This window comes from Zosterops lateralis (assembly GCF_965231275.1).
Source record: "Zosterops lateralis genome assembly, chromosome: 3".
Lineage (NCBI taxonomy): Eukaryota > Metazoa > Chordata > Aves > Passeriformes > Zosteropidae > Zosterops > Zosterops lateralis.
Genome location: NC_139764.1, coordinates 18257763 through 18284113, shown reverse-complemented (window position 1 = coordinate 18284113; position 26351 = coordinate 18257763). Strand labels below are relative to the sequence as shown.

Sequence of the window (26351 nt, the reverse complement as noted above, 5' to 3'; positions counted from 1 at the left end):
ATGCTGAAAAGTTACAACTCTAATAAATTGTATTTATGCTAATGGTTGAGTCTGATTTACTGCAGCCATTAAAAGTGAAGAATAGGGGCAATAGTCTCCTTAGAACTGCCATTTTCTCTATTTTCTATTTTATCCTTCTACAGTTCCACAAAATGTGCCAACTCCCTCAAGAGTTCACAGTATAAATGGTTACAGCATTGAGGTCACCTGGGACAAACCAGCTGGGGTCATAGGTGTAATTGAGAAGTACATTTTGAAAGCATATGAAGCGGATGGTCCCACTGTACCCATCACCAGTGCTGAGCTTACTGACGCTGGTATGCTCACAGGTAAATGTTGTTAAGTACCATTTTTTAGGCATATCTAATAACACAGGATGCTTATCCCTCCTTTTGTTGATCTGTAAAATACTACTTGTCTGTTTTTGTGTATACACAGCATAGATAACATTCGGAAGGGTAATTATTTGTGTCAGCATCCTTGCAGCGATGTACTGATTTCAAAGAACAATAGAAATTAAGATACAGCACAAATACTAAAAAGCAATTCCCAAACTATTTATGATCTGGGGGAGAAATGCTTTTTTTGTTGGCTTGTATTTGCTTTGTATAGGTGATTTTTTTAACCCCTTCCCTATTGTTCCATCCAGTTCACCTAAATTATTCTTTGGGTCCCATATGATACTGTTTGACCTGATGTATGAAAGCACTTGATATATCTGCCTAATTTTGATCATATAAACCTAACTGATTTAAATGAGAACTAGCATACATTTGTGTTAATCAGCTGCTGTGGTTGATACTACCTTCACTGATGTGGAGGTATGCTATTACAGAATTAAGAAATTCATGGATTTGGGTTTATGGGGTGAGAATGTTATAGAGAATATTTTGGGACATTTCTTCCTGCCAGGATAGCATGGCTCTGGCTTCCTACTCTCTATGAACAAACTGCTTTTTCTGGCTGTTACAATGTTCCCTGGGAAGGAAGTACATTACAGACAAGAATCTGGATTATGTTATGTGATCACTAAATGGGGCAATACTTCAGACCAATAGATTCATTTTTATGATCTCTAGCATCAATTCTATAATTTATAATAATTTAAAAAGTGGTAATGACACAGTGCTCTAAGCTGGTGCTTTGGTTTGGCTCCCGTTTGAGCAGTACAACAGTCTTGGAAAGTTAACCCTCAGGCAGTGTGTTATTTCCTGAAACCCAGGTAATAGTTTTTACATAAGTATATATGGTTTGTGTTGTTTCTCTGCCATAACTTATGTATACATTTTTAAGGGAAAAAAATTATTTTCTCCAGTTTGAAATATCTTAACTATTTATGAGTAGTGAACTTACCAGAACTGCATAGGCTTTCTATCCTTACTATGATTTCCTCAATGACCTTGTTGATTTCAACATTCTTTGTATATGCCACAAGACAATAGGTTATACTGGTAGCAATTAAAGACCAAGACATATGGATTAGGTAGCTTACTCACAGCTGATGGTCAGAAATGTTGTTTAACTTGTTTGGCATTGTGCCATGATTGTTTGTCAGGGTTATGAAAATGTCTGCACCAGGCTGGACAGGTAGGAGGTTATCTGTCTGCAGCTTACAGGAGATAGAAGAAGCAACATACCTTTATAATAAATGGGGACAGTAAATGGATCCTGGTTCTTTAGCCTATTACAGCAGATAGAATCATCAAGCTTGAAAGAGACCTGTAGTATCATCAAGGCCCATCATCAACACAGCACCACCACTGTGCCCCCTAAACCACATCACCTATAACCAGATCCAGACATCTCTTGAGCACCTACAGGGATGGTGATTCCACTATCTCTGTGGGCAGCCCATTCCAATGCCTGTCCACCCAAGCAATGAAATTTGTTTCTAATATCTAATCTGAATCTCCTCTGTCTTGGTTTGAGGCCATTTCCTCTTGTCCTCTCACTGTAGTCACAGAAGAGACCGACCCCCACCTCACTACAACCTCCCGTCAGGGAGTTGTAGAGATCTGTCAAATAATGCAAAATAAAATTATGGAATCGTAGAATACCATGTTGGAAGGGAGCTCAAGTATCATCTGATCCAATCTTTCTAGGCAAAAGCACAGTGTAGGCAAAATGGCCCAGCACCCTTTCCAGATTAATCTTTAAGCATCCAGAGCTGGGGAATCCACCACTTATTGGGAACATTATTCTAGTGGCTGATTGTGCTCATTGTGAATTTTTTAATCTTGTTTCCAATTGTAGTCTCCCCAGGAGTAACTTGTACCCATTACCCCTGGTCTTTTCTATGTGACTCCTTGTAAAAAGAGACTCTTCATCTTTCTTGTAGCCACACTTTAAGTACTGGAACATGGTGATAAGATCTCTACTGATACTTCTTTTCTTAAGGCTGAACAAACCAAATTTTCTCAGTCTCTCCTAATTTTACAGGCTAACCAACCCTCTAATTATCTTTGTCACACTTCTCTGGACTCTCTCCAGCCTGTCCACATCTTTTTTGCACAGCAGGGACCAAAAGTGACCACAGTGTTCTGGGTGTGGCCTGACAAGAACTAATTAGAGGGGAATAATATCTTCTTTATCGCTGCTGAATATGTCCTTGTTGGTGCAATCCAGCATCCTCTTGGCTTTGTTTGCCACAGCAGCACACTGGCCACTCATATGACCCAAAGAACATAAGAATGTCTGTATTCAACTATTGATCTATATGACCATGTCAGATTATGGCCTTGAGATGAGCTCAGTTGGTGGGAGCGGGGTGCTAATAACACCAATGTTGTGGGATCAATCTCTGTGCAGACCATTCACCTAAGAGCTGGATTCCATGAGTCTTGTGTGTCTCTTCCAACTCAGAATATTCTGTGATTCTCTCGACGCTCAGGATGAAAGTGTAAGAAATGTGCTAGCCATAGAATGAGTCTTCCTGTTAGTAAAATTCAGCAGGTTGGTTGTGGAATTCTTCAGCTGAAAGCTGCATCTGCACTATCCTGCTTAATGGTCTGTGGTAGAATTGTCTTTATTTTTTAATACATTTATTCTTTTTGTTTCTGTAACTGCTGTGGGAGTAATTGTTCCAGTTCTGTTTTGTGTGTGTAAGATGTGCTTCCTCTTGTTATTTATAAGTCCTGCCCAATAGTTTAGTTATGTATTTTCCAGTTTTGGCATTGTATAAAATTTATAATTCATGTTCTCATGGTGGAGTCAGAACTGAGACAAGTGTAAATTAAATCACCAATCTAAAACCATTTTACTTTAGTCTTCTGATTTCCGTGAATCCTACACAAGTGAGCAAGTCAGTGGATATTGAGAGTTATCCACTTGAGTTACCCACAAATATGAGACTCCCAGGAGAAGGTGTATCTTTCCCTGATGAATTATCTTTCCTGATTAATCAAAAGTTAACATAAACACAGAACCCTATAGAAGATGCTTACTTTTCTTTTAAGTTTGCTATGAAGAAAAAATTTTGCTTGTTCTCTCCCTAATTTCAGGGACATTTCTTTAGAAATTCTTTTGTTGCATTCCATGAGAAGATGCTGCAATAACCCAAACAGTCAGGCTTGCTAATGTAACAGCAGAAAAGCACCACAGCTCTCTGTGGGATCACTGATGAAGAAATGATGGTATTTTTCCATGCCCTCCTTTGAATTTTCCTTCTTTGTCAAGCCTAGGCACTGCTCAGTCTGCTGCTTGAATCTGAGGGCACTGACAACTTGGTCTTATTTTTTTCCTTGCAGCTTTTTAGGCCCATTTGTTGTGTTTTGGTTTATACTTACACTGTAAATTCTTTTGAACAATTACAGTAGGGTCCTGAGTCATAAATGGAGCACAGTAACAAAAAGTTAAGAGCATTATGCATTTCTCAGAAGGCTGTACTGTGTGTGTCACATTCAGAAGAACCTCTTGTACCCTAGTCAAGAAGAAAAGCTGAGCTAAATATTAAAAGTAAAATAGGTCTTTAAATGACCATAATCCCACAGTCTCAAAGGCCTATTTCTGACTCCTCAGAAAGCAAAATCCTTCAAAATCTGACCCTTGTAGTCTTCCAAAATGTCAAACTGTTTTTTCATTTTCATCCATGAAAGGAATATTCATCAGATTTAAATCCTTAAAATGAGGTTCTGACTGTTGAACCAGGAGTTTATTGGATAAGGTGATATATTTCAACATAGTGTTCAGTATCTGTATTCTAGGATGAGAATATAAAGTTAGAGGGTAAACTTTTGGGATTTGAAAAGTACCGTGTTTGCCCATCTTGCCTTCAGAGAAGCATGAAATAACACTGATGCACTTTGGATGTAGCTGGTCACACTTGCAGAGTAATAAAGGAAGTGCAGTCACTGCATGTAAGATTTTTTTTTTCCTAAAGGCTTACTTTCTTCTGCATTCCAGTGTGTTCCACATGCTGACATCAAAATTTGGAAAATAAATTAGAATCAGTATTTAAACAAATAGAAGAAGCTTTAGAACACACTGTTTCAGTGTGGTCTGTGATCACCTTTTGCATTCACTTTCCTTTGGAATCCAGACTATCACAGGGTCAATTAGGTTGGAAGGACTACCTAGTCCACTCCTCCAGCTCAAGCCAGGTTGACTGGAGCAGGTTTCCCAGAACCACATCCAGCTGAGTGTTAAATATCTCTATAAATGGCGATACTTCTCTATAAGCAGCCTGTTCCAGGTTTGGTCACCTTCACAGTAAAAAGCGATTTCCTGTGTTCAGTTGGAATTTAATTTTCTCCCCAGGGAAGTGGTCACAACACCAAACCTGCCAGAGTTCAAGAAGCATTTGGGCTCTCAGACACATGATGGTGTCCTTGGGGCTGTCCTGTGCAGAGGCAGGAGTTGGACTCACCAATCACAGAATCAGTTAGATTGGAAAAGACCTCTGAGATCATCGTGACCCATGATCCTTGTGTGTCCCTTCCAAGTCAGGATATTCTCTGACACTGTGATTCATGTATTTCAATTTGTGTCCATTGGCTTTGTGTTTTCACTGAGCACTACTTAAAATAGGCTGGCTGCTGCTTTCTTCCCTTCCATAAAGTACGTATACATTTTGATAGATCACCCTGGGCCTTGTCTTTCCTGAGATGACCAGTCAGAGCTCTCTCACTCTCTCTCAGAAGAGATGTGCTCCAGTCTTTTTACCATCTTAGTGGCTCTTTTTGTATCATCCACAGACTTGTTGAGGGTGCACACTTCCCCTGTCATCAAAGTAAATGATAAAGGTGTTGAACACTATTCCAGAATCCTGGGATACACCCCAACTGTCTTCACTCTATATTTTGTGCCACTGATCACAATCCTCTGACACGTCTCCTGCCGAGCACATGCAAAATCCCCATTTTATAATTCAAATTTCTCTCTGTAGAATTCAGGAGATTGACTAGCCTCTAAATGATGGGCTCTAATGTTACCTACAAATAATAATGTAATTAAACGTGCTGCAAAAGAATTCACAATTGGTATTTTTTCCTCTTAAAGATTTCTCTTTCAAGTTTGTGTAATTCTGCAGTTCATCCCACCACTGTCAGTGCTGCAATAGCCATGGGCTGATGTCGTGTCTGCACACGTGGCAATGAGAAAATTGTGGTCGACAGCTGCCATTCCCTCCTTCCTGTGACACATGTTTGCAATTGCTTTTCACCTTTTGGTCTTTTATGCTCAGCAGATGAATATCTCAGGAAAAGTTAATTTAATGATTTAATATGGTTAATCAAAGTGTCTGAGCTGTGCTGTGGTTTTGAAAGCTCTCTAGCTGGAGAGTCTCTCAGAAGAGGAGACAGGGCCACCTGCCAGTGACAGATCAGCCAGGGCTGGACAGTGGAGCTCTAGTGCTGGGAAAAGCTTGCTGCCAGCCTGGAAGATGCCCATGCTCTGGCATATGCTGTCAGCTGAGAGATTGTCTCTCAGAGAGAGAGCTCTGCCAGTCCCCTACCTAAGCAGCCTGTGGCTTTGGGACCAGCCTCTGCCCCCTGACTGCTGCCTCTGATGGGGTTCAGGGGTCACTGTCTGAGATGGATATTAGAAAATGCTGTTTCTCTTGGGCTTTTTTCATCTTTGTGGAATGAAATGAGCAGTTTACCACCAATGGGGAGTTTGCTGTGTGAAGCTGTTGGTGAATTGCTTGGGCAATGCTCTCATGCACTTGAAATGACTTGAAAGCTCTTGGTTTGCACGAATATTTAACACTCAAAACATTCCCATACTGCAATTAATGAGATGATTTTTTTTAATTTATTGAAAAGGATTGCAAACCAACTGCGATGAATGTATGTAGAGCCAGAGCACTAGGACGACTCTCAAATCCCTGCTCCAAGCTGAGACAAATTTCTAAAGTTGTAAAACTTCATATGTAATAAGATATGTAGATAAGAATGTTTGACTGGGAGTACTGCAACAAGGGGTAGCTGATAGACCTGTCCATGCCCATTAGGTTGCTGTGATTGTCAGGTGGTGCTTGAGCTCCTAGTGACTCTAAGTCAGAGTGACAGAATGTAGGTTCCCTTCTCCTTTCATTTAGCTGGCTTTAGCAGACTAGTGGCATATTTTTCAATATATGAATTTTAAAACATAAATTATATTCATATTCTACAGTATTAAGATTCAAACTTGATTGAGTTTAAACCTAAATGAGTCTTGTTTACAGTCCAATGCTGTTGTATAAATTTATTCATACGAAATGTAAATTGTGTGATTAAATAAACCTGAGCATTTTATCAAAATTACATCAACTTTTAGATACATACCCATACTTTTATTAATAAAAATAAGTTAATTTCTTAATGTTTTTCAGGCTAGAAAGGATTATTATGGTTTTATAGATATATTAAAAAATCTGCAAAAAAGTAAACAGTATTTTTTTGTCTCTTTACAAACTTTTAAAGATAATTAAACTGCAGAAAATAAGCAATGATGAAGTTATTTGGAATGATCAAGGGTAACATAGATATTACAAAACCAATACTTTCTGTGCCCTGTTCAGTTAAGATTTTCTGCAAACTGAAGCAACTGCAGAGTTCCCTGTGCTATGGGGAATGTAACAGGTTTCCTTGAACCACTGCAAACTGAATTGCATCTTCAAAGCCAGTGGAGCTTGTGTATGGTTTGTTATGAAGTATTTCTGTTGGAGAAAAAGGGTCTTTCCAGCCACCTACTTTAGCAATAGCTAAAGTAAAACTTCTGTTAGTTCTTATAAGGCAAAGAGTTGGGATAGCTGCCCTCATGTTGAGTAGTTCTTCATTTTATGACTCATACTATACTTAGAAGATGCTTTAAAAATGCAGATGTATGTGACAGATTGATGTGCACAGGCTTTCGGTTCAGAAATGCATATGTGGAAGACACATGTACTTAAACAGTTTTTGCTACAATCTGTCAAAAACAAAGTCAGTTGAGGACTTCCTTTTCTGATCAGTGGACTGTGATTAAGTGTACTGTGGCAGTGATGCATCTCGACACACAAGTGACTTTGTTGGACAGATGCTGTATAACCTCAGGCATTCAAGTTAGCTAAATAGTCTGGGTTTGGGGAGGAGAGATGTGGTAATTTTGGTTTTTAAAGCTTGGACAAGAATTAAGGTAAATCTAAAGGTTAAGTGTTGTTTCAATTGCAGTAGGTGTAGTTCAAAATGGGTCCTCATGAAATAGCATGTTAGGGAGGAAACAATGAAAAAATCTATCAAAGAAAAGTCCCTTTGGCAAAAACATACACTCAGTTTTTATAAACAGAATATTAGCCCTCATACTGTAGTGGTAAGCCATTCTTTTTTTTAATTTTTTTTTTTTTTTTTTTTTTTTTTTTTTTTTTTTAATAATTTTTTTTTTTTTCGAGAGGTACTACTTTTTCACTCAAAATCTGCCAGAATGCTATGGAATATGGCTGTGTTGTCTAAATGTGTGAGAACTCTTTGAGAGGTACTGAACCAAAGAAATGTCTGCCTTATGGAGAAGTGAAGGGAGAAAAGCTGGATATGTAATATATGTAATGTTCTTATATACTGTATGCATTAGAATGTTGAATGGACTGGACATAGATATGCAACTAATTCTGACTAGTCCACACACCCATTTTACCCTTTGTCCATATCCATGTTGTTATCCCTTTGCTGCTAGAATGAACCAAGCATTTTCCCTCTTGCACAACTCTAAACCTCCACTTTCAATATTGCAAATAATTAAAGACCAGTTAAATAAAAGTATAGAGAATTAAATACTAGTTTTGCATATAAAGTGGGCTTAATGTTCTAGGTGTGATTCCAGATCACTCTTTTAGACTGTTAACTTTACATTCATATTTAAAAAATGACATTATTCAGTTTCATGGGGTCACTGTGTCAAAATGTCTGTGTTAGAACTTTAATTTATTTCCAAAGGTTCTTTGGGCAGATAGGAGTGGTGTGTTAAAATGATTTAGCATCTCCACTTCCCCATGTGGATTTTAAGGCTTCAAATGTAGTCTATGATGTTAAATCCACCTAGTCTAGGTGGATTCAGCTGCTCTGTAGTGGCAGACTGAATGTGTGGGACCATATCTCAAATGTGTGAGGCTGACCCTCTTCTCAAATACTGATGATGTCTCTAAGCCTATCTCCTGATCAAAGTGACAATTTACCCACCTCTCTCCTATTAGCATTAATAGAATACATACAAGTGTGGCCAAATTTTGCTTTGTTAGCATCCTATTTTGGAAGGCCTGATGGACTCTTATCAGATCAGCAGTTATTGGGTATAGACAAGAGGTGCCAGTCTGGGAGTGTGATAATTGAGGAGTTAGGGAAAGTTTTTTTAAAGCTGTCAGCCAACTTCATTGGATCATAGGCTATTTTCTACTGCAAAATTTATTTTGCTGTTCTTTAAATTAATTCACATGTATCGGTGATGATCTTTGCTGTGGGACTGCTGACTTTGTATTTCAGCATAGTCAGGTGCTGAGTGTAAATTTCACTGACTGACTGAAAGTGCAGAGGAAATGAGTGGGTAATGAGAGCAGAGCAGCCAGTACTTTAATTGAATTAAAAGCTGGGTGACACCATTGCAGACACCTGTCCAATTACAGACAGGCCAAGGTGTTTACCATTGCTGTACAAGCGATTTGAAGATGACAGAAATCTTTCCGCCCACAGATTAACATAATGAAGGAGAACAGATTAGAGTGGATGCTGGCCAAACGGATAGGATGGCAGCTGAGAAAAAAATAGTTTGCTGAAGTATGTAAATAAAATCTGTGCACTTTCTATTGCCTACCTATGCACATCTGCTTCTTCAGTGAAAAAAAAATAGTGCAAGAGTACACATAAAGGAAAAATATTAATTAGGAAATGAAAATTTTTTTTTTAAGTTGCTGCCTTTGCTGAATGAATTTTTAAACAAAAAATCTTCTATAGCAAAAGGGTTTATTTGTTTGCTTTTTTTGTTTTTAATGTAAAATCTCTCAGCCTTTCACAAACCTACCTGTGCAGTGAGAAGTCTGTTGTGTTACAGGTGTTTCATATAAAACCTTCCTACTTTGTCAAAAGTAAACCAAGCAGCCCAATCCAAACCTCCTACACGTCCTGGCATCTTTTTTGTATAGGTCTGATATTCTGTAACCCTACAGGATGTCTTCCATGAGGAAATGCAAGGAGCATTAGTTCACTGCTTCATAAGAAACAAATGCTACAAGTGCTAAATGTACAAATCAAACTATATTGCTTCTTAAAGCACCGCAGAGTGCATAGAGAGATGGTGTATATACAATGCCATGCTCCTCTTGGCCAGGAACTCACAAATGTCACAGTTAGAGGACTTAGTTTGGTTCCTGCTTGTTTTTATTTGTGGAGGTAATTCCCAAGGCACCTATTATAGTTTCCTGGGTTTAACCCTCTATGATCTGGAAATAAATGGAAATACTGTCTTGTGTAAAAAAGATGGTGTTTTGACTAATGGAATTTCTGTATGCAGAATTTAGTGTCATTTCCAATACTTTACAGGCGTAGTAATGCCTAAAGGGGGGCCAAACAGGAAAGCTGAAAAGGAACTTCTTTAGAGGGAATGTAATGAATTAGCTTTAATCTGAAAGAATTTAGGTTTAGATTAGGTATTGAGATGAATTTTTTTTCTGCGGGCATGGTGAGGCACTGGAACAGGTTGCTCAGAGAAGTTGTGGATGCCCCAGCCCTGGAAGTGTTCAAGGTCAGGCTGAATGGGACTCTGAGCAACCTGGTCTAGTGGGAAGTGTCCCTGCCCATGGCAGAGGGGTTGGTACCAGATGATCTTTAAGGTCCCTTTCAATGCAGACCATTCTATGATAACATTATTTCCTATTTTCTGTCTTTTTGATGGCTCTTAAAAATATACTTCTTCCATCACAGGAAGATTACAGGGACATTTCTTTAGTGGTGACCAACACAGCATTCTTTTTCCCTCCATCACACTTAGATTGGATGTCAGTACAGCTCTCCACTGTTAACTGGGGATTTGCAAAATCAGAACTATAGCCAAAGGAAGCAGATGCTGGTCAACTGGTTTTATTTTAACACTACTCTGAAGTAAAAGTAATTACTTCTGAATATCTCTCCATTTGTATGAGTAGAAGTGCACCCCAGAGAATTCAAATAGAAAGATCATTGCTATGCCAACCTTTGAAGTTTTTGATTGATTGCAAGAAAAAGCATAAATGTTACTAATTCAGTGAAAGCTAGTCTCATATTTTCTATGTGAACACACCTATTACTAAACACAATATAAACTTGTACAGGCTGATCGTTCTACTCAGAAAATAATATATTTGTGCTGTAGCTGTTAATTTCCAACATCAAATTCTCCATGCCCTTTCATTATAAACGGCTTATGTGGGAAAAAAAAAATTAATGAAATGCAGTTATGTTGCTTTTTGTTAGTGTAGTAACCCAGTGAAGAGGAATAACAAGGACCAATTTCGTCTACCTGTTTGTGTACATGTAATGCTGAAGGGATTTTCAGACTTCTTGTACTGTGGGACAATTGGCCAGAAATTACAGTTCTTTGATGTGCTGGGTTTTTTTAAGCTGATTTGCAAAATCAGTTGGACAGGTTTGCAATAACATAGTTTGCCATAAATTTTATTTTTTTAATGAAACACCACATAGATTGTGCTAGAGCTGTGACAGTCGAGGTGAGAACATGATTTCAAATAAAACTTGGAATGAATTGGCCTTCTTTTAATTACTTCTGTATTTAGATTTTATATTACTTTGTTGTTGAACTCGTTTTGAAATGGGAACTTCTGGTGTTTCTAAAAATGACTAAATTTTTTTGCCTTGTAATCCTTCTGTATATGATAGTTCAAAATGTTGCAAAACTTCCTGAAGTGGTAAGCAGTGATTATTATTTTTTGTAACAATTGATATGTGAGAATTTAGTAACTTCTCTTCACTAACATAAGCAGGATCTGAAATAGAATAAGGCTCCAGATCTTTTCGTCTTGTAAACATTTCAGTATGTGTGTACATACTGAATTATGTTACTGTTATTAGTGTAACAAAGGTATGGTCTATATGCTGCTACTGAATGGAAGACAAGTGGGATGTTTCTTAAAAAAAGTTAGATTTCAGTTTATGGATGAATAGGGACATCATTGGAGAGGACACATTAAAAAAAGCTTGTTCTGGGAAACAATAAAAATTCCTTGGAAAAACAAAAAGAATAACTGAAAAAACTTTGAGACAGGGATTAAGGAAAAATTTCCTTGATTGTCACATTAAAGTATACACCTCTGTTTCAAAGTAGTGTCTGTTCAAGTGAGCATAACTAAAGAAACACAGGTGCATCTTTAGTACTAGAAATGGAATAAAATATCATTTGCTCTTAAATTACTTTGTAAAATTTAACTCATGGATATAGGAACAGAACCTTAAATAGTTTTTATTTTCCACCTGTAACAGTGGGGACCATAACAGAAAAGTTTATTTTCCCTCTGTGTGTGTCTGCATACACTCAGTCTGTACACTGTACATGCATAACACTTTGCATTCTTGTGTTGCAGGCGTATTGAGGGGCTTGCATCCCTTCACAAACTATGCTGTAACCCTAACTGCTTGCACTTTGGCTGGCTGTACTGAGAGCTTGCATGCATTGAACATCTCCACTCCACAAGAAGGTAAAGTAATTTCAAAGGTCTTGACTTCCACATTTCAGTCATGAATAATAAAACAGGAGAAGAGCTAAACGCTGCAAAGCCATTTGCTGGAAAACCCCAACCTAATTTGATGACAAAGTGCATTGCCAGACCATAATTGCTCCATTTTTTGGGGGGTGCGAAAATGAATCAAACTCCATACCCTTTAATGACATGCATCTTTAATAGCTGTAATGCAGATTAATGGGCTTTTTAATTGCTGTTACATTGTTCATGCAAGAGCCTTGTCATTAATATGAAGCATCTGAAAGATTAATGAAAGCTTCCTCATTTTACTATGGCTCAGAAGTAAATCTAGAGACAGTCTGACTAAAAAGAATTGATTGTATGGCACAGTATGAAATTGAGAATCAAACGGTTGATTTCCATGGTTTCTTTTAACCACTAAACACCAGCAATAGGCAACTATTATTTCAGTGTGATGAAACTGCCAAATGCCAATTGAGTTATTTATTAATTACTGTTCAGATTTTTTGCCTAAACACTTTTACATGTTGTTGTGCTCCAACTTAAAGGTTGTGAGTGTAACTTAATGCTTACTATGTTTACATTACGAACTAGGGCACAAAGAAAGAAAAAATGCATTCGGTTCTGATTTTAGAGTCTAGGCTGATGTGTAATACACACCAATTACCAGAACAAATGCCCCAAAAATATCAGTGACATATCTAACTTCATTCTCAATTAAACATAAAGTTCACGTCTCCTGGTTCTGTCATCCTAAAGCCGTATTAACCCAGTTAAAACAATCAGTTACTCCAAATCTACACCAGTAGAATAATGAAGACTTTGACATGTATTTATTGGACAGTAGTTAATCTTCCATGATGCCAACTAGTTTTCAAAATTCCCTCCCTCCTACAGTTCTTTGTTTTATCTTCTCGTGTAAACTAGGTTGTAATACGGTACCAATAACGAAAATAAAATTTTGGCATGAAGTCACATAGTTACAGCCATAATAATTAAAAGGATGCTGAGGTGTTTAACTGCTGCCAAAGCAGGTTGTTGTGCAAGGTGCTGTCTTGATGAGGACAATGCTGAAGATTGCAGTCTAACATTGCTAGAACAGAGTTTTGGCGTGACCATGTTAGTAACTGCCAGCAGCACCAATCAAATCCAAATCCAGTTATTGCCTCTTGGATGTGCAAGGTAAACTGGCTGGGATTGTCTGGTGGCATTCTCCATGAAAGGGTGCAGCCTCTGACAGCCAAATAGTTAATGGACCCTGTGATATAAACATGAACCACATTATTTCAATATTTGTGTATTTCTTTCTGCTGTGACATAGTAATTAAAAATAATTTGTTTATGTCCTATTTTCTCAGCTTAGTGAATAAAGCAGAAATCCTTACCTGTCATAACAGAACGGTTTAGGCAAGAGTAGATTTTTTTTTTTCCTAGAGACTGAATAAAGCTATGGGAAACATGTGTTTTATCCCTCAGAAGAATTGAACAAAAAGTCAATGTGTGGAATTTCTATTTTTGGATGCTCTTGTTGCATGCTCTTAGTAACAATAAATTGGTGATACAGAAGACAGACACCATATCACACCCTCCAGCTACCCCGGTTTCCCTGTTGAAACATTCATTACTTTATATTGTTTTCACATTGCCAGGCGCTGCTAGTTATTGTTTTAAATTGCTAGCACAGAGCTTGTAAATTACAAGATATTTCTCCCAGACTAAGGCCTCAGCTCTGCTCCCCTTGCAATATTCACCGGGATTCCTTGTGCTTCTAATGTATAACTCACTGGAACAGTGAAAGAACTCGACTCTTAAATTATTATCCATTGCCAACTTCCAGTATATTATATACATAAAATCTACATTAAACAAACATTACTAAGTGTACTGAATTATGAAAAGTTTGAAATAAGGGATAGTGCCTAAGAACACATTGCCTACATTGGTGATTAGAATGATCACTTTGTAGTTAGGAATAAAAATCATGAAAGAAGAGAAAATAATTTGCATTAAAATAAGGATTGCACTGAAATCCTGTACCTTGATCAGTGTTACCAAGCTGGAAAGATAAATTATAGAAGCATAATTATTCTCCTAAAAGCAAAGAGTATATTGCTGTTTTCCATAGAAGTTTCTGTTTGGCTACTAATCCTTACAATAATATAGGAGACTTCTCAAAATCCCGCGATGTTGCAGTTATAAAATCTTTTCTGAAATTTCAGCTTTACCAAAAATCATTCTGGTAGTAACTTCTCATTGAAATTCTTTATTATTTGTGGAAAGACCATATAGTATAACTTTATGCATTTTTTCACCAGCCCCTGAAGATGTGCAATCACCCACAGCAATATCCTTTCCCACGTTCCTGCTCCTGAGTTGGAGTCCACCCAAAACACCAAATGGTATTATTACACAATATACTTTATATATGAATGGGATACCAATTTACTCTGGAAATGGAACTAAGTGTGTTGTAAAAGGTGAGTTCTTTGCTAGGTAGCATTTCAGATGGGTATGTCATGGTTGCAATGAACAATTGTGTGATTGACCTCTTCTTATTTCAGAGGAAAGAAACATAATTCTCAAATTGGCTGGATGCACTTTGAACCCTGATGGGTTTAATATTTTAAAGCGTCTTACTCTTTGTTGGGACTCATAGAAATTAACACCACCATGGATGGTGTAGCTAAGTCTTGTGCCTCTTTCACAGGATCTGAGTCATCTTTTTATGGTTTTATAACATTTTGATCTCATAACATCCAGCTCTCAAAGCAAGTAAGCTGCAGTCTGTTGAAAAAATTATGTACAGGTTTAATAGTTTTTCTTACTGCCTTCCTTAAATATTCTTAATTAGAGAGATACCACATTGCTTACCTGAATAGCCTTTGTTTAATTCATTTATTAAAAGTATAATCCAATAATCTGTTTTCTTCTGATAATAGTTGTGCCAATAGCCAAATTATATCAATACTCTTGAACTATTACACAGAAGTTAAGTGTCTGTTACTTGGCAATACAGAGACACACGATAATCAAACTTTCTATTTTAATGTAATTGGTGTAATTTAATGAGTTATCCATATTACTTGTTCAGACTTTATGCAAAACAACAACAAAAATAATAATTAAAAAAACCAAACCAACAGCAAAACAAAACAAACACCCCCACCCCAACAGCCAAAAAACCCATAAAGGAAATGTGGAGCTAGAAATGTCATGCCACAGCAGAAGCACTATTGTGGACCCATCAGAATTTGTATATCTTGGAAGGTACAAGTGAAAATAAAGCATTTCAAATTGGACAACTCAGAGGGGAAAAGGGTACCAAGACCCTACTTTCTTTTTAATGTAAGGCCTTAAAATTCAACACCATTTCTGCATCTTGAGTCAGTATAAAACGTATTTAAAAATTCATACAGTTCAAATTTCTTTGCCTTGCACAGGCCATAACATACTGGTGTGGTGGGTCAGTTTTGACACTGAAAAATGAATCCAGTTAGAGAACCTCCTGAAGGCTGTTGATGATCACTATAATAAATAGAGCACACTTTAAGTCAAACTTTTTCATTCTGTATTCAAAGGTAATGGATTTTTCGTAACCATAGTAACCTTAGTGCATTTCTGGATAAATACATGAGGTATATACATTCTGGTTTTATTTTTGAATATAAACTACCACATTATGTATTACTAATAATATGAAAAATAGGATATCGGTTAGCATAATGACAGCTCAAACTACTGTGCATTTTTCTTCTGCAAAAAATAAATATTTATCAAAAGTGTAGGTTCAATTAATTTCTTCCCATCTGCCCAGTTTTCTGGTATTCTTGCAGTGCCATTTATCTTTTTTTTACAAGATTTACATTAATCTCTCATTGCCATATCATAGCACTGTTCTTAAAATTTTTGAAGTGCAAATAGTTGTGCTTCCAATCTTACTAAAATCATTACTGAAATTCCATCATAGGTCTATCATTTTACCAAAATGTTCATCTGCAATCTGGTTATAAATGGGCAAGTGATATAAAACATTTGAGGAAATGTTCACCGTAATATTGGTTTGTTGGTTTAGATCCATGTCTGCTTGCAGTTCTGAATTACAGACAAAATCAATGCTTATTGATAGAAATTATGGTCAAGTAACTTTTGTAATTCTTCTTTGAAAATATAAAAAAGCATAAGTTTTCTATCCTTAAGTCTTGAGTGATATTTCAGAATACATTCAGCTGAAGTATGCAGAAGAAATCTCATCTGGTTCATAAGTTTCCTAGAGAAGCTCTTGTTGCTTTTATGTAGAAATTATTTATTCCTATTTTGCTTGAAAATTTTATATTTTTGGTCATATTGACCATTTCATGACTTTGATTTCAATTAACTTTTAGGCATCTAAAGAAAACAGAAAATCCTAACTTATTCAAAAGAAAGGGATGGTGGATCAGATCATGTTACCATAAACTGTACACCATAAGACTCACTCTTTTCTGCATGGTGTGGTGATCAATCTGTTTATTTGGATCCATTTTATGTAGCTGCCAGTTTCTCCCTCTGCCTGAGGGAGAAGTAGCAATGTGAGCCAGCAGGCTAGGATTTGGGTCACTAGAAATTCCAGTCCTTGTGAATTGGGTTTATTTAAGATCTTGCTTAGATCTGCATATATCTTTGATTTGACCTGATTTTGCTTCCTTTCAGAGCCCAAGATTTTCCACTTTGTAGGTAGATTTAAAAGAGGTACAAAGTGATCTTCCTTTTTATTTCCTAGGGTTGCAGTTTTGTGGTGAAAAGTTGGAGCTTTTGGTTTTGAGTAATATGTTAGATACATCTTGGCTTTTTCCGTATAATAATCCTTTTCTTTGCAGCATTTATGTTAGTGATGTTGGTGACTTATTGCCACAACAAAATATACTATTGATCTTAAACAGAGAGACAAAGTTCATTGTCTCTGACATCTGCATCCTATTTACTCACCAAAATTATTTTCCTAATTTAGGAACTATATGACTTATTTCCTGGCCAGTAGTCTATACCAGAAAGTCATAGATTCTTTCTGTGTTTTTGAAGTGCTGTGTCTACTGAAATGTGATGGGGTTTTAAACCACAATTTTTAAGAAGACATAAATTCTGTTTAAAAATTAGTACTTCACTGACTTTCATTTCAGACCATGGAAATTGCAATCAGTTTAGGCTAATCTATCCATAACTTGAGGAGGTATATGTTTCCTCAACACCATAATGGCAAATATATTGTTAGCTTAATTTCTGATCTTGACAGTTGTTGAGGGATTGAAATACTCATTGATTTTCATGGAAATTCAAGTGTTTGTTTCCTCTAGGGGTTGAGCTGTAATTAAAAAGGAAACCCTTTAAAAGCACATATGGCAAATGTACACTTTACCACATTGAAAAAGGAGACCCATTAGGCATCCATCATCCATTAGTGCCTTTAAATATTTCCCCCATATTGACAAATTTGGTTTCTGTGTTGTGAGTAATAAAACACTGAAATGAAGCCAGACCCTCTACCGCAACACCTGTATTAACTGTCTGCCTGTGATTTTTCTGCCTCTCACCTTCGTGCATTTGCTTTATGTGGTGTATGTCCTACTTCCTCATGCAGGCTGGGTTTTATTTCATGTCCTATATTCCAGTGAAAGCCTAATCTCTCCAAGGGATGAGGCCAGAGGAAATAGTGGCAGATCCCAGGTGGAACTTAGGCTGTGTGAATCCATGCCCATGTATTTATGCTTTCAGTTGCTGTGTGTGTGAGTGCAGAAGCTGCTGTAACCAAGACCATCATCTACAGCTCAGGAGAGTAGTTGCAATAGGGTTCTGCTCCCCAGACCTTCAGACCTTACTGTTCTGTAGATACTAGCAGGTGTGAGGAGATGGAGAAGCTTGTACAGTTATCTTCAGAACTCTTTACATACTGATCTTAAAAAGGCTTTTGATTTTAGGAAAATTTGAGCTGGTTTTCCTTGGGAACAGGAAAATATTCTTCTCATCCAAACACTCACAGACAAAACCAAAGTTTCTACTTTGTAACGTGGATAATTCTTAATGCAATTATTTTAAAGATATTTTAAATTTATGCAAGGTATCCCTACTTCTCTTCTCTTTTGTTTGAATTAGTCTCAGAAATTTTCTACCTGCCTTAGATGAAAGGGGTAACAAGGTGTGGTTTATCCTGAGAAGTACTAGACTGCAGTGGCCTGAGCTGGTGGTGCCAATACCACCAGCAGAAGGGTGGTCTAATAAATGCAGAATCTTATAGCACAAGTAGAGATGATCAGATCAGTGACCCAAGTGCCCAGTTTTTTTCTGTGGGGAAGCTTATTGATGTGAAGAAACTTTAGAAAATAGGTTAGAGCAAAAATATTCCTGTATTCTTACAAGGTGAGCGTGTGATGGACCGAGAAATGGTGTTCATTGTCTAACATGTTTATAAAGGGAAATGACTTTGTGAATACATTAGAAAACAAACAGGACAAAAAAAGTATGAATCTATTTTTGCTCTGAGCTTGGTATTGAGGGTGTATATCCGCATTTTCTGCAGCACTAGGAATTTGACAATGTTAACAAATTGTGTTCATATAATTTTCCTAGCGGAATCTAATGGTTCTCATCATGAATCTTTAAAAGGAAGATGTTCTTATTAAGACTCAACTGTATGAAACTTATTTTTCTCTGCCAACCTGAAAGAAGTGTTTCCAGTTTTTCAGGAAAGAGATTGTGTCAGCTATGTTACAAGGGCAGACCGTCAACAGAGTTAAACTAGTATAGAGTTATCCTAAATTGCATGTCCAAGACTTTATAAAAACGTGTGACAGAGTACTTTCTACCAGGTTTCTGGACAAAATATTAAGGAGAGTCTTCGAAAAGGTGAGAAAGAGTGTCTTCACAATTTTATTTTTTTTCTAAGAGCATGAACTAAGCTTTAGCTTATTCAAATTGTTATTTGACCTGAGCATGGAAGGGCTGTTCCCACAAAACCAGGTTAGAATGGGAGCCTTGTTTTTCTGTGAAGAAGGACAGATGTTTGACAGCTGTTCAATCAGGGATTAACATATCTGAACTTAAAAAATGGGAGAATCCCAAATTAGTACCTGTATTTTTTATGTTGCACTAAACCCGTAGGGATTACAGTAGACATCGTGCACAACCATGTACAATGACTGCATTTTACAGAAAAATTGACAAAGTTTTTGGTCCTTTATAAGCCATGAATTCTATTGCTTGTTTTAAATGAGAGTTCATGATAAGAAAAGCAGAATCCATTCATAATATCAGTATTGCACTGATTTCCAAGTTAAAAAATTTGAGCAAGAAAATCCAGAGTTTATATGTAGAAAATAATTGCAATAGAGATACATCACTGCAAGAAGCTGGACCACTGAGAAGAAAACCCTTATTATCTTATGTTTAAGATGTTGTTCTTGTGGTTACTTTTCACGGTTTTCAGCTTTAGCCGTGTTTAAGAGCAACAGTTTCTAACTCTAAGGTTTTACCTACATTTGTTTTAGGTCATGCTCAAAGATGACAGGCAGCTTTTGCCCTAAAGGACAAACAATAGAAAAATTCCATAATCCTCTGGTATGAGTTTATTACCCATCTTCCAGGTGGCAGCTAAATACTTGTAGATACCAAATGTACTCAGTCTGTTCTTCTACTACAGGTTTTGGAAAGAGTTGTTTGCTATCAAATACAATTTTAGTGGTGGATTTATAGATATTATAACCCTAAGTGTCACAATTCCTCATTTTTTTTGAAACAGACTTTAACACCATGGTGAGCAATAAAAATCAATCTTTGCCTCTTTGCAGTTAGAATTGGTTATCTGAAACATCTTGCACACAACCCAGTGAGACATGGCCCAGTGTCTCACCCTTATTTTAGGGTCTTGCACTAGTATGCAACAGTGCCAGGCCAACACCTTGCATTTGGTTTAGCAACATATCCAGTTGGTAAGTCACACTGGCTTATGAAGAATGCCTGCTGCTCCAGGCTTTATTCTGGCCCTGGCATGCGTTTAGGTGAACATCTGGAGGTGCACCTGGCACTAGAGGGCAGGGTACACCAGCCTCTCAGAAGCTGCCTTCCCCTAAAAGTTCTAGGTGTGTAGGAAGGCACATTTGATACACCTGAAGCGGCACCACTGACATTGCCGGTGACCGGTACTATCGTAATTAATTCCACAGACCCAGAATGCAGATTCAGCAGGCACAAAACCAAAGGGCAAATGGGCTGTCTGAGCCTGGCGTTCCGGTATTTCAAATTCAGACAGAAAGATCTGGTGCACTCATTGGACTTAATAATACACATCTGGGGAATTTAGAGGGGAGGGGGGCAGGGGAAGGGTAAAAGCATTATGTTTATTTGTAGCAGCTCTGTTGTATCATTTTCTATTGCAGTGCATTAGTGCAGTGTTAAATAAAATCTGCTTATTTAAAATCCTTTTAAATAGTGTTTAAATATTTCCTGCTGATACAATCTGCTAAAGTAGTTATCCTTGCTGCAGATTTCAGTTAACCTTGTCGCAGATATTAAGCCTGAAGCTACACAGACTTTTAGGGACCTTGATTATAGAGCAAAACCTAATGGTGTCATTATAAAACCACAGCTGGACAAGCTTCTGGAGTCCTTGTCCTTTGATCAGATTTGGGTAACACAGCAAGCCAGGAGAGAACTCACGCTACCCCTGCTGGAATTGCTGAGCTCTCAGGTTACTTGAGTACCACTTTCTAAAAATTAAAATGCAACACAAATTATAAAATGAGAGTGATTGGGACCTTCCAATCTTCTGTATCTACCGAAGTGAACTGGAGCAAAATAGCCACTCCAGAGCTAATAGCTGTAGAACAGGGAGAGTATTTTTTTTTTGCCTTTCCCTTCTGGCACATAAGAATTATTTTGGCTATGGGCTCTGTTTTCTAAACAAAGAGAAGAAAAGCATTGATTTCATGGCTTGTCTAAATTCCATGATTAGAAAAAAACAAAAACCTAAAAATGTAAAACTTCCAGATTATATTGTCCTATAATATTATTTCAAATATTTGCCAGAGTTAGACATATGTAAGCTTTTTGTTCTGTATTTTCTTTTTCCATATCTAGGTTGGTAAGCAGTTTAAAGATGCTGAGATTTCTTCAGAAGACAGTGTTTACTCATAAGTACACATTTAAATCAAGAGTTCATTGAGTTCAATTTGTAAAATGTGAATTTACAGCCTTACAGCCTTTTTTCTTTTTTTTTTTTTTTTCCTAATCTGTCAGCAGAGCTTACTTCTTATTGTCGACATATAATTACCTTGTAGGTGTTCTGCACTGGCATGTGGATTTGTAGGTCTTCTCCAAGATACTATCTTTGCAGTTAAATAGCAAAGTCTTATTTTCAGATCAGGTTGTTGTAATGTTGTGTATGTGAACCTCTCTTGTCTGCTTTGTTCTTGCATTTTTCTGAAGGGCTAATCTATTTCTCTCTATTTTGTCTTTCATTAGTGAGAGCTTCACATCAAGTGTCAAAGTTTGTCACAGATGTAAGCTGTTGTCTCATGATGACCCACTGTTTGATACTAAACATAATGAGGCCTCTAAGATTTGCAAGAACTTGAATGTGCTTTCTTGACTCTGTTGTGCATGGCCTGAAGTACTTTTTGTAGGATCTTATTTTCAGCAGTTTGCCTGGTAATTGTGGTTTGCCTGAAGCTGGTAAGACAAAATGATGGCTTCTGTTCAGGTTTTAATTTTTCTGATAAAACAGACACGTAAGCTTATTGTTTAAAGCAGTTTTCATCCAGTCACATTTTCATTAAGTGCTTTAGAAAACATCAGAAACTGTGTTAGGTTCTATGTCGAACTTATAAATAATATATTTATAGATCAGGAAAAACATATTTTTTCTAAAATATTTTTTGTTTTGTGTTGCCAGGATTGTTCTGAGATGCTTGGTAAATGACTTACGCTTAGTTTCAAATAATGCTGAACTCGGGTAAATAAAGATATGACACCTCTTGCACAGCTGGACTAAGCCCAAACCTGCTGCTTCTGCTTGAATCTCTAGGTATCCATTTATAAGGACACACCTCACTTAGCCATAATTTAATAGGCTTGGATAGAGTGGGGCAGCCTTCTTGATATTGCCAGCTGCATAATGAAACTTCTCTCTGAGCTTTTCCTTATGCCCTGGAAAAGACACTCATAGTTCTCCTTATTAATTTAGGAACATTTGGTCTCCTGAACTGCTAAACAGTTGATGAATATTTAATTTGAAATAGATATTTTATTCCATGCTGCTGCATTACAAAGTGTGTTGGTTTATCAGCTGTGATAATTTGACAGAGCAGTACAGGTGTTCTTCTTTGGCTAGTGCTAGACACAGACCTTTCTCTCTATACCTGGTATATCGCAAATTTCCTTTAACAGCAGTGGAATGTTGATAAATTATATCAATGTACAGACAGATAACACCACAGCAGAACTTCTAGGTGATTCCCAACTGGATTTCCCCTTTCCCTTGCTTTTACTAATCCATGACCCTGAGGGTGTTGAGTCATTTACCATTATTGAAATATTTTCAGCACTTTATTTATTGATAAAAACAGAAAGCTGTAAGGAAAGAAATTTATGGAAAGGGAAATCTTTGATTTTTGCATGTGTTTCAGACTTATAATTTCAATAAGTCTGAGAAACGTCCTTAGAATTTCCATTGCTAAAATACTTTACTTATTAATGTAAGTCCAGACTTTTCTGATCATTTTCCATCTTGCACAAGTCTTGTCTTGTGTGTGAATAATACAAGACTGTTGTTATCAGGCCATAAAATAGTTGGATGTAAGTTTGATTTCAAAAATATTTGGTGGTTTGTATGATTGGAGTATTCATGTGTTTTCAGAAGCTGTTTCTCTCTTCTCATAAGTTATGTGGAAACAAATGAAAGAAATGGAACTTGTCCCAAAAGCCATGGGAGGCATTCTAGGATACTTCCTTTCCTGTTATCACTGCCAGTAATTTAACTTAGGGTTCTGCACTGATTGCTTAAATTGTTTACATAAAGCTTAATAGCTTTTTTAGTCAGAACTGAACTCCATCATGCTTTTCGTTAGTGTTCCATGGAATATGTCTTATTATGATGATTTATTTCTGATTGAAGCATTTTACGTAGATTGTAGTTGGCTCTGAAAGCTGCTGGGGATTTTCCTAATTTTCCTTCTTTCATTTCCATAGTTTTTATTGTATAAATAGAGTGACACATTAAAGTGATGCATTTCCAGGAAATTAACTAGTGGGAAAAAATATTCAAGTGAATGTAAAGCTAAACATGTAAGAAGAACATCAGATTAGTGTGCTTTAAGTAAGGCTTAGACTCGTGGTTATGTTCTGTTTGTTTGTTTGTTTGTTTGTTTTGTTTTGTTTCTTTGTTTGCATGTCTGGGTATGTGTATGGCTACATAAGGTCGAAGGTTGTTATGAGGTGACCAGAGCCAGAGGGTCTGGTTTATCAGGAAATTCTGGATCCTCACGTCTCACCTATCCAGGATCATTGGCTAGACAGGAGGAGTTCACACAAAGGATGCATAAGTGACATTTTCAGACTATTCTAGGAGATATTTCTAGGGAAATCATCAGTACTGGAAAGTTACCCAAGTTGATGCAGTCAATAGCTTCCTTTTCAAAGCTGAATTTCATATTAACTTCAACTTCGGAGCTATTTATGATCATTTAATTTTAATAGTGCTAGTAATTTTTGTTCTGATCAAGGAAAAAAAGTGAATCCAATTGACAAGTATTTTTAAATGTTCTTATGAGCTGGCATGCTAGCCTTTTTATCAACTCAAGGATAAGTTAGATTAAACATTTCAACTAATGTGTTTTGAATGTTTTGAGGTATGACTCGCGGGATTTAATATCATCATTGCAATGTCATATAACAATTTTTAAGCTGTTAAATTGTACTGGGAATTAAAATACATGTGCAATTTAGGTATTTCTCCTATGTTTACAGGCAGAGAAAAAGAGCAGAGAAAGCTTGTCAAGTAAAACTAAAAATAAAGTGAGATACACTGAATAGATAAAAAGATTAATAAATAAGAAATGTTGCCATAAAAAAGAGGTAAATATCTTGGCTTAAATATGAAAAGAAGTTGTGTGTCAGAGATCAAGGCAAAATAAACAACTGGTAACGAGAGCTAGAAAATAATTAAAAATATTTGCTTGCAGGACAAAGGAAAAATCCAGGTAGGTAAATAGGCTAAGTTCAAAACAGCTGAGAGAAATTACAAGGAAACTTCTTCACCAAAGAATCTGTCCCTAGGGATGCTTCTTTGGCAAATACATGAATCAAAATTGTAGTGCCACAGCCAGAGAACCACAAAACAATAAAGCAGCTAGATTGAAGTAGAGCCTTATTTCTACACTTTGTCACCAGGTAACAGAGTTTTTGGAGGTAGAACTGCTGTGGGAAAAAGCCACAGTTTTGGCGAAATCTGTGGCCCTCATGTGCTGTCATAAAAACTGTCACAACAGGTACTTTCAGGCTTCAACAGAGAAACTGAGAATGTGAATTAACATGGAGATTACATTATTCCTCCAGGAGCTCCAACTAGAGGAGCAGTATGTCATGTTAATCATAGAATGAATTAAGTGGGAAGGGACCTTGAAGATCATCTTGTTCCAACCCCCTCCCATGGACAGGGACACCTTCCACTAGACCAGGATGCTGAGAGCCCCATTCAACCTGGCCTTGAACACTCCCAGGGAGGAAGCAGCCACAGCTTCTCTGGACAACCTGTTCCAGTGCCTCACCACCCTCAGAATAAAGAACTTCCTCCTAAAAATCTAATCTCAACTGATTCTCCTCCAGTTTGTGTCCATTCCCCCTTGTCACTACATGCTCTCTTTCTTGCAGGCTCTCTGCAGCCTGCAATTAGATCACCTCAAAGCATTCTCTTTTCAGGCTGAGCAATCTCAATTCTCTTAGCCTTTCCTCATAGATGAGGTGTTCCTTCCTACTAATGAATTTGGTGGTCCTGCTTTGGACCAGCTCCAACATACAGTGCTAGGGAAACATAGGGAGGTTTCAGTTGCAAGTCTTGTGTTCTCTTACTTGTGTCCCTGAGTTTTACAAGAAAACTCATGAAAATGATACCAATAATGGAACTTAATGTGGGCATATACCCAGCAATGGTAACTAAAAGTGTCAGCTGCTCTCCTGCAAAAAAGAGGTAGTGATTATAGAACTTAAACAGCCTATCTTGAAAAGAAAATTAAAATTGTGAAACGGCAGGACTGAACAATGTCCTGTGTTCCACATAGACAAGACTGGAGCAGGGAGAGGGGTGGGGTGAAATACGAAAGCCTCTTAAAGGTTTGCCACTTGTGAATTATGCATCTCACTCTCACTAGTAGGCGTAAATGCATAATTCTAATCTGTTCTTATTACTTATTTATAGCATGCAGTAGAATGTAAATTCTGTGCCTCCTTTGTAGAGGCTTAACATGCTGGTTAAGGTATGCAGATATTTCAAGGAGCCTACATAGACAACTTACTGGGCATCACACTGTTGTCAATTAAAAGGCATAAACTTGAAACAATAAATTCAGCTAGCTCTCCCCTCCCATTTACAGGAGGGACACAGACACAATGTAAGAAATAAGGTATAGGATCAACAGATAATAAGAACATTCATCTTGAAATAAACTACTCTGCATTATTATTATTTATGATAGTTACTGTTGTTAATAAAGTACATGTGGGACAGAGGAAAAGCCTGCAACAACCACTGAATTTATGAGACTGGGGACAGATGCAAGCTCTTCCTTTTATATTGCTGGCACTGATCGATTTGTATTTTTCCCTGATGATGGTTTATGCCGTTATAACTGTTTTGTGGCTCCTTACTATTGACTTATGGTTGCAAAGCACTTCACAAATGAGAACAAGCTTCTGGACATTATATCCTAATCTGCACATCCTATAGATATGCCATAATACAGAGCAGCTGAGTGCACCACCTGTGATCTGTGCACCCACAAACATGATTTATTCTGGTAATCCTAGTTTAATGCATCACATCAGATTGTGGCAGTTATGCTATCTGATGGCATTACTGACACTACATGCCATAACTGGGTAGTGCAGCATGTCAAGTTGAAAAAACTTTGGGCTTTTCATTTTTTTTTTCTTTGTTTTCATGTGTACATTTTGAAAGTAAATATGAAATGAAATG

General features: G+C 37.1%; 1 protein-coding gene across 1 annotated transcript in view; it reads left to right on the top strand.

Moving 5' to 3' along the window:
• USH2A (usherin) overlaps positions 1 to 26351 on the top strand; it is a gene marked incomplete at its 5' end in the record, with an annotated part of 372289 nt that overhangs the window by 145882 nt on the left and 200056 nt on the right. The window contains 3 exons of the mRNA XM_083856830.1: positions 144 to 329; positions 12017 to 12130; positions 14452 to 14613. Coding sequence (XP_083712956.1) covers positions 144 to 329; positions 12017 to 12130; positions 14452 to 14613 — 462 coding nt within the window. The remainder of the gene's footprint in view (positions 1 to 143; positions 330 to 12016; positions 12131 to 14451; positions 14614 to 26351) is intronic.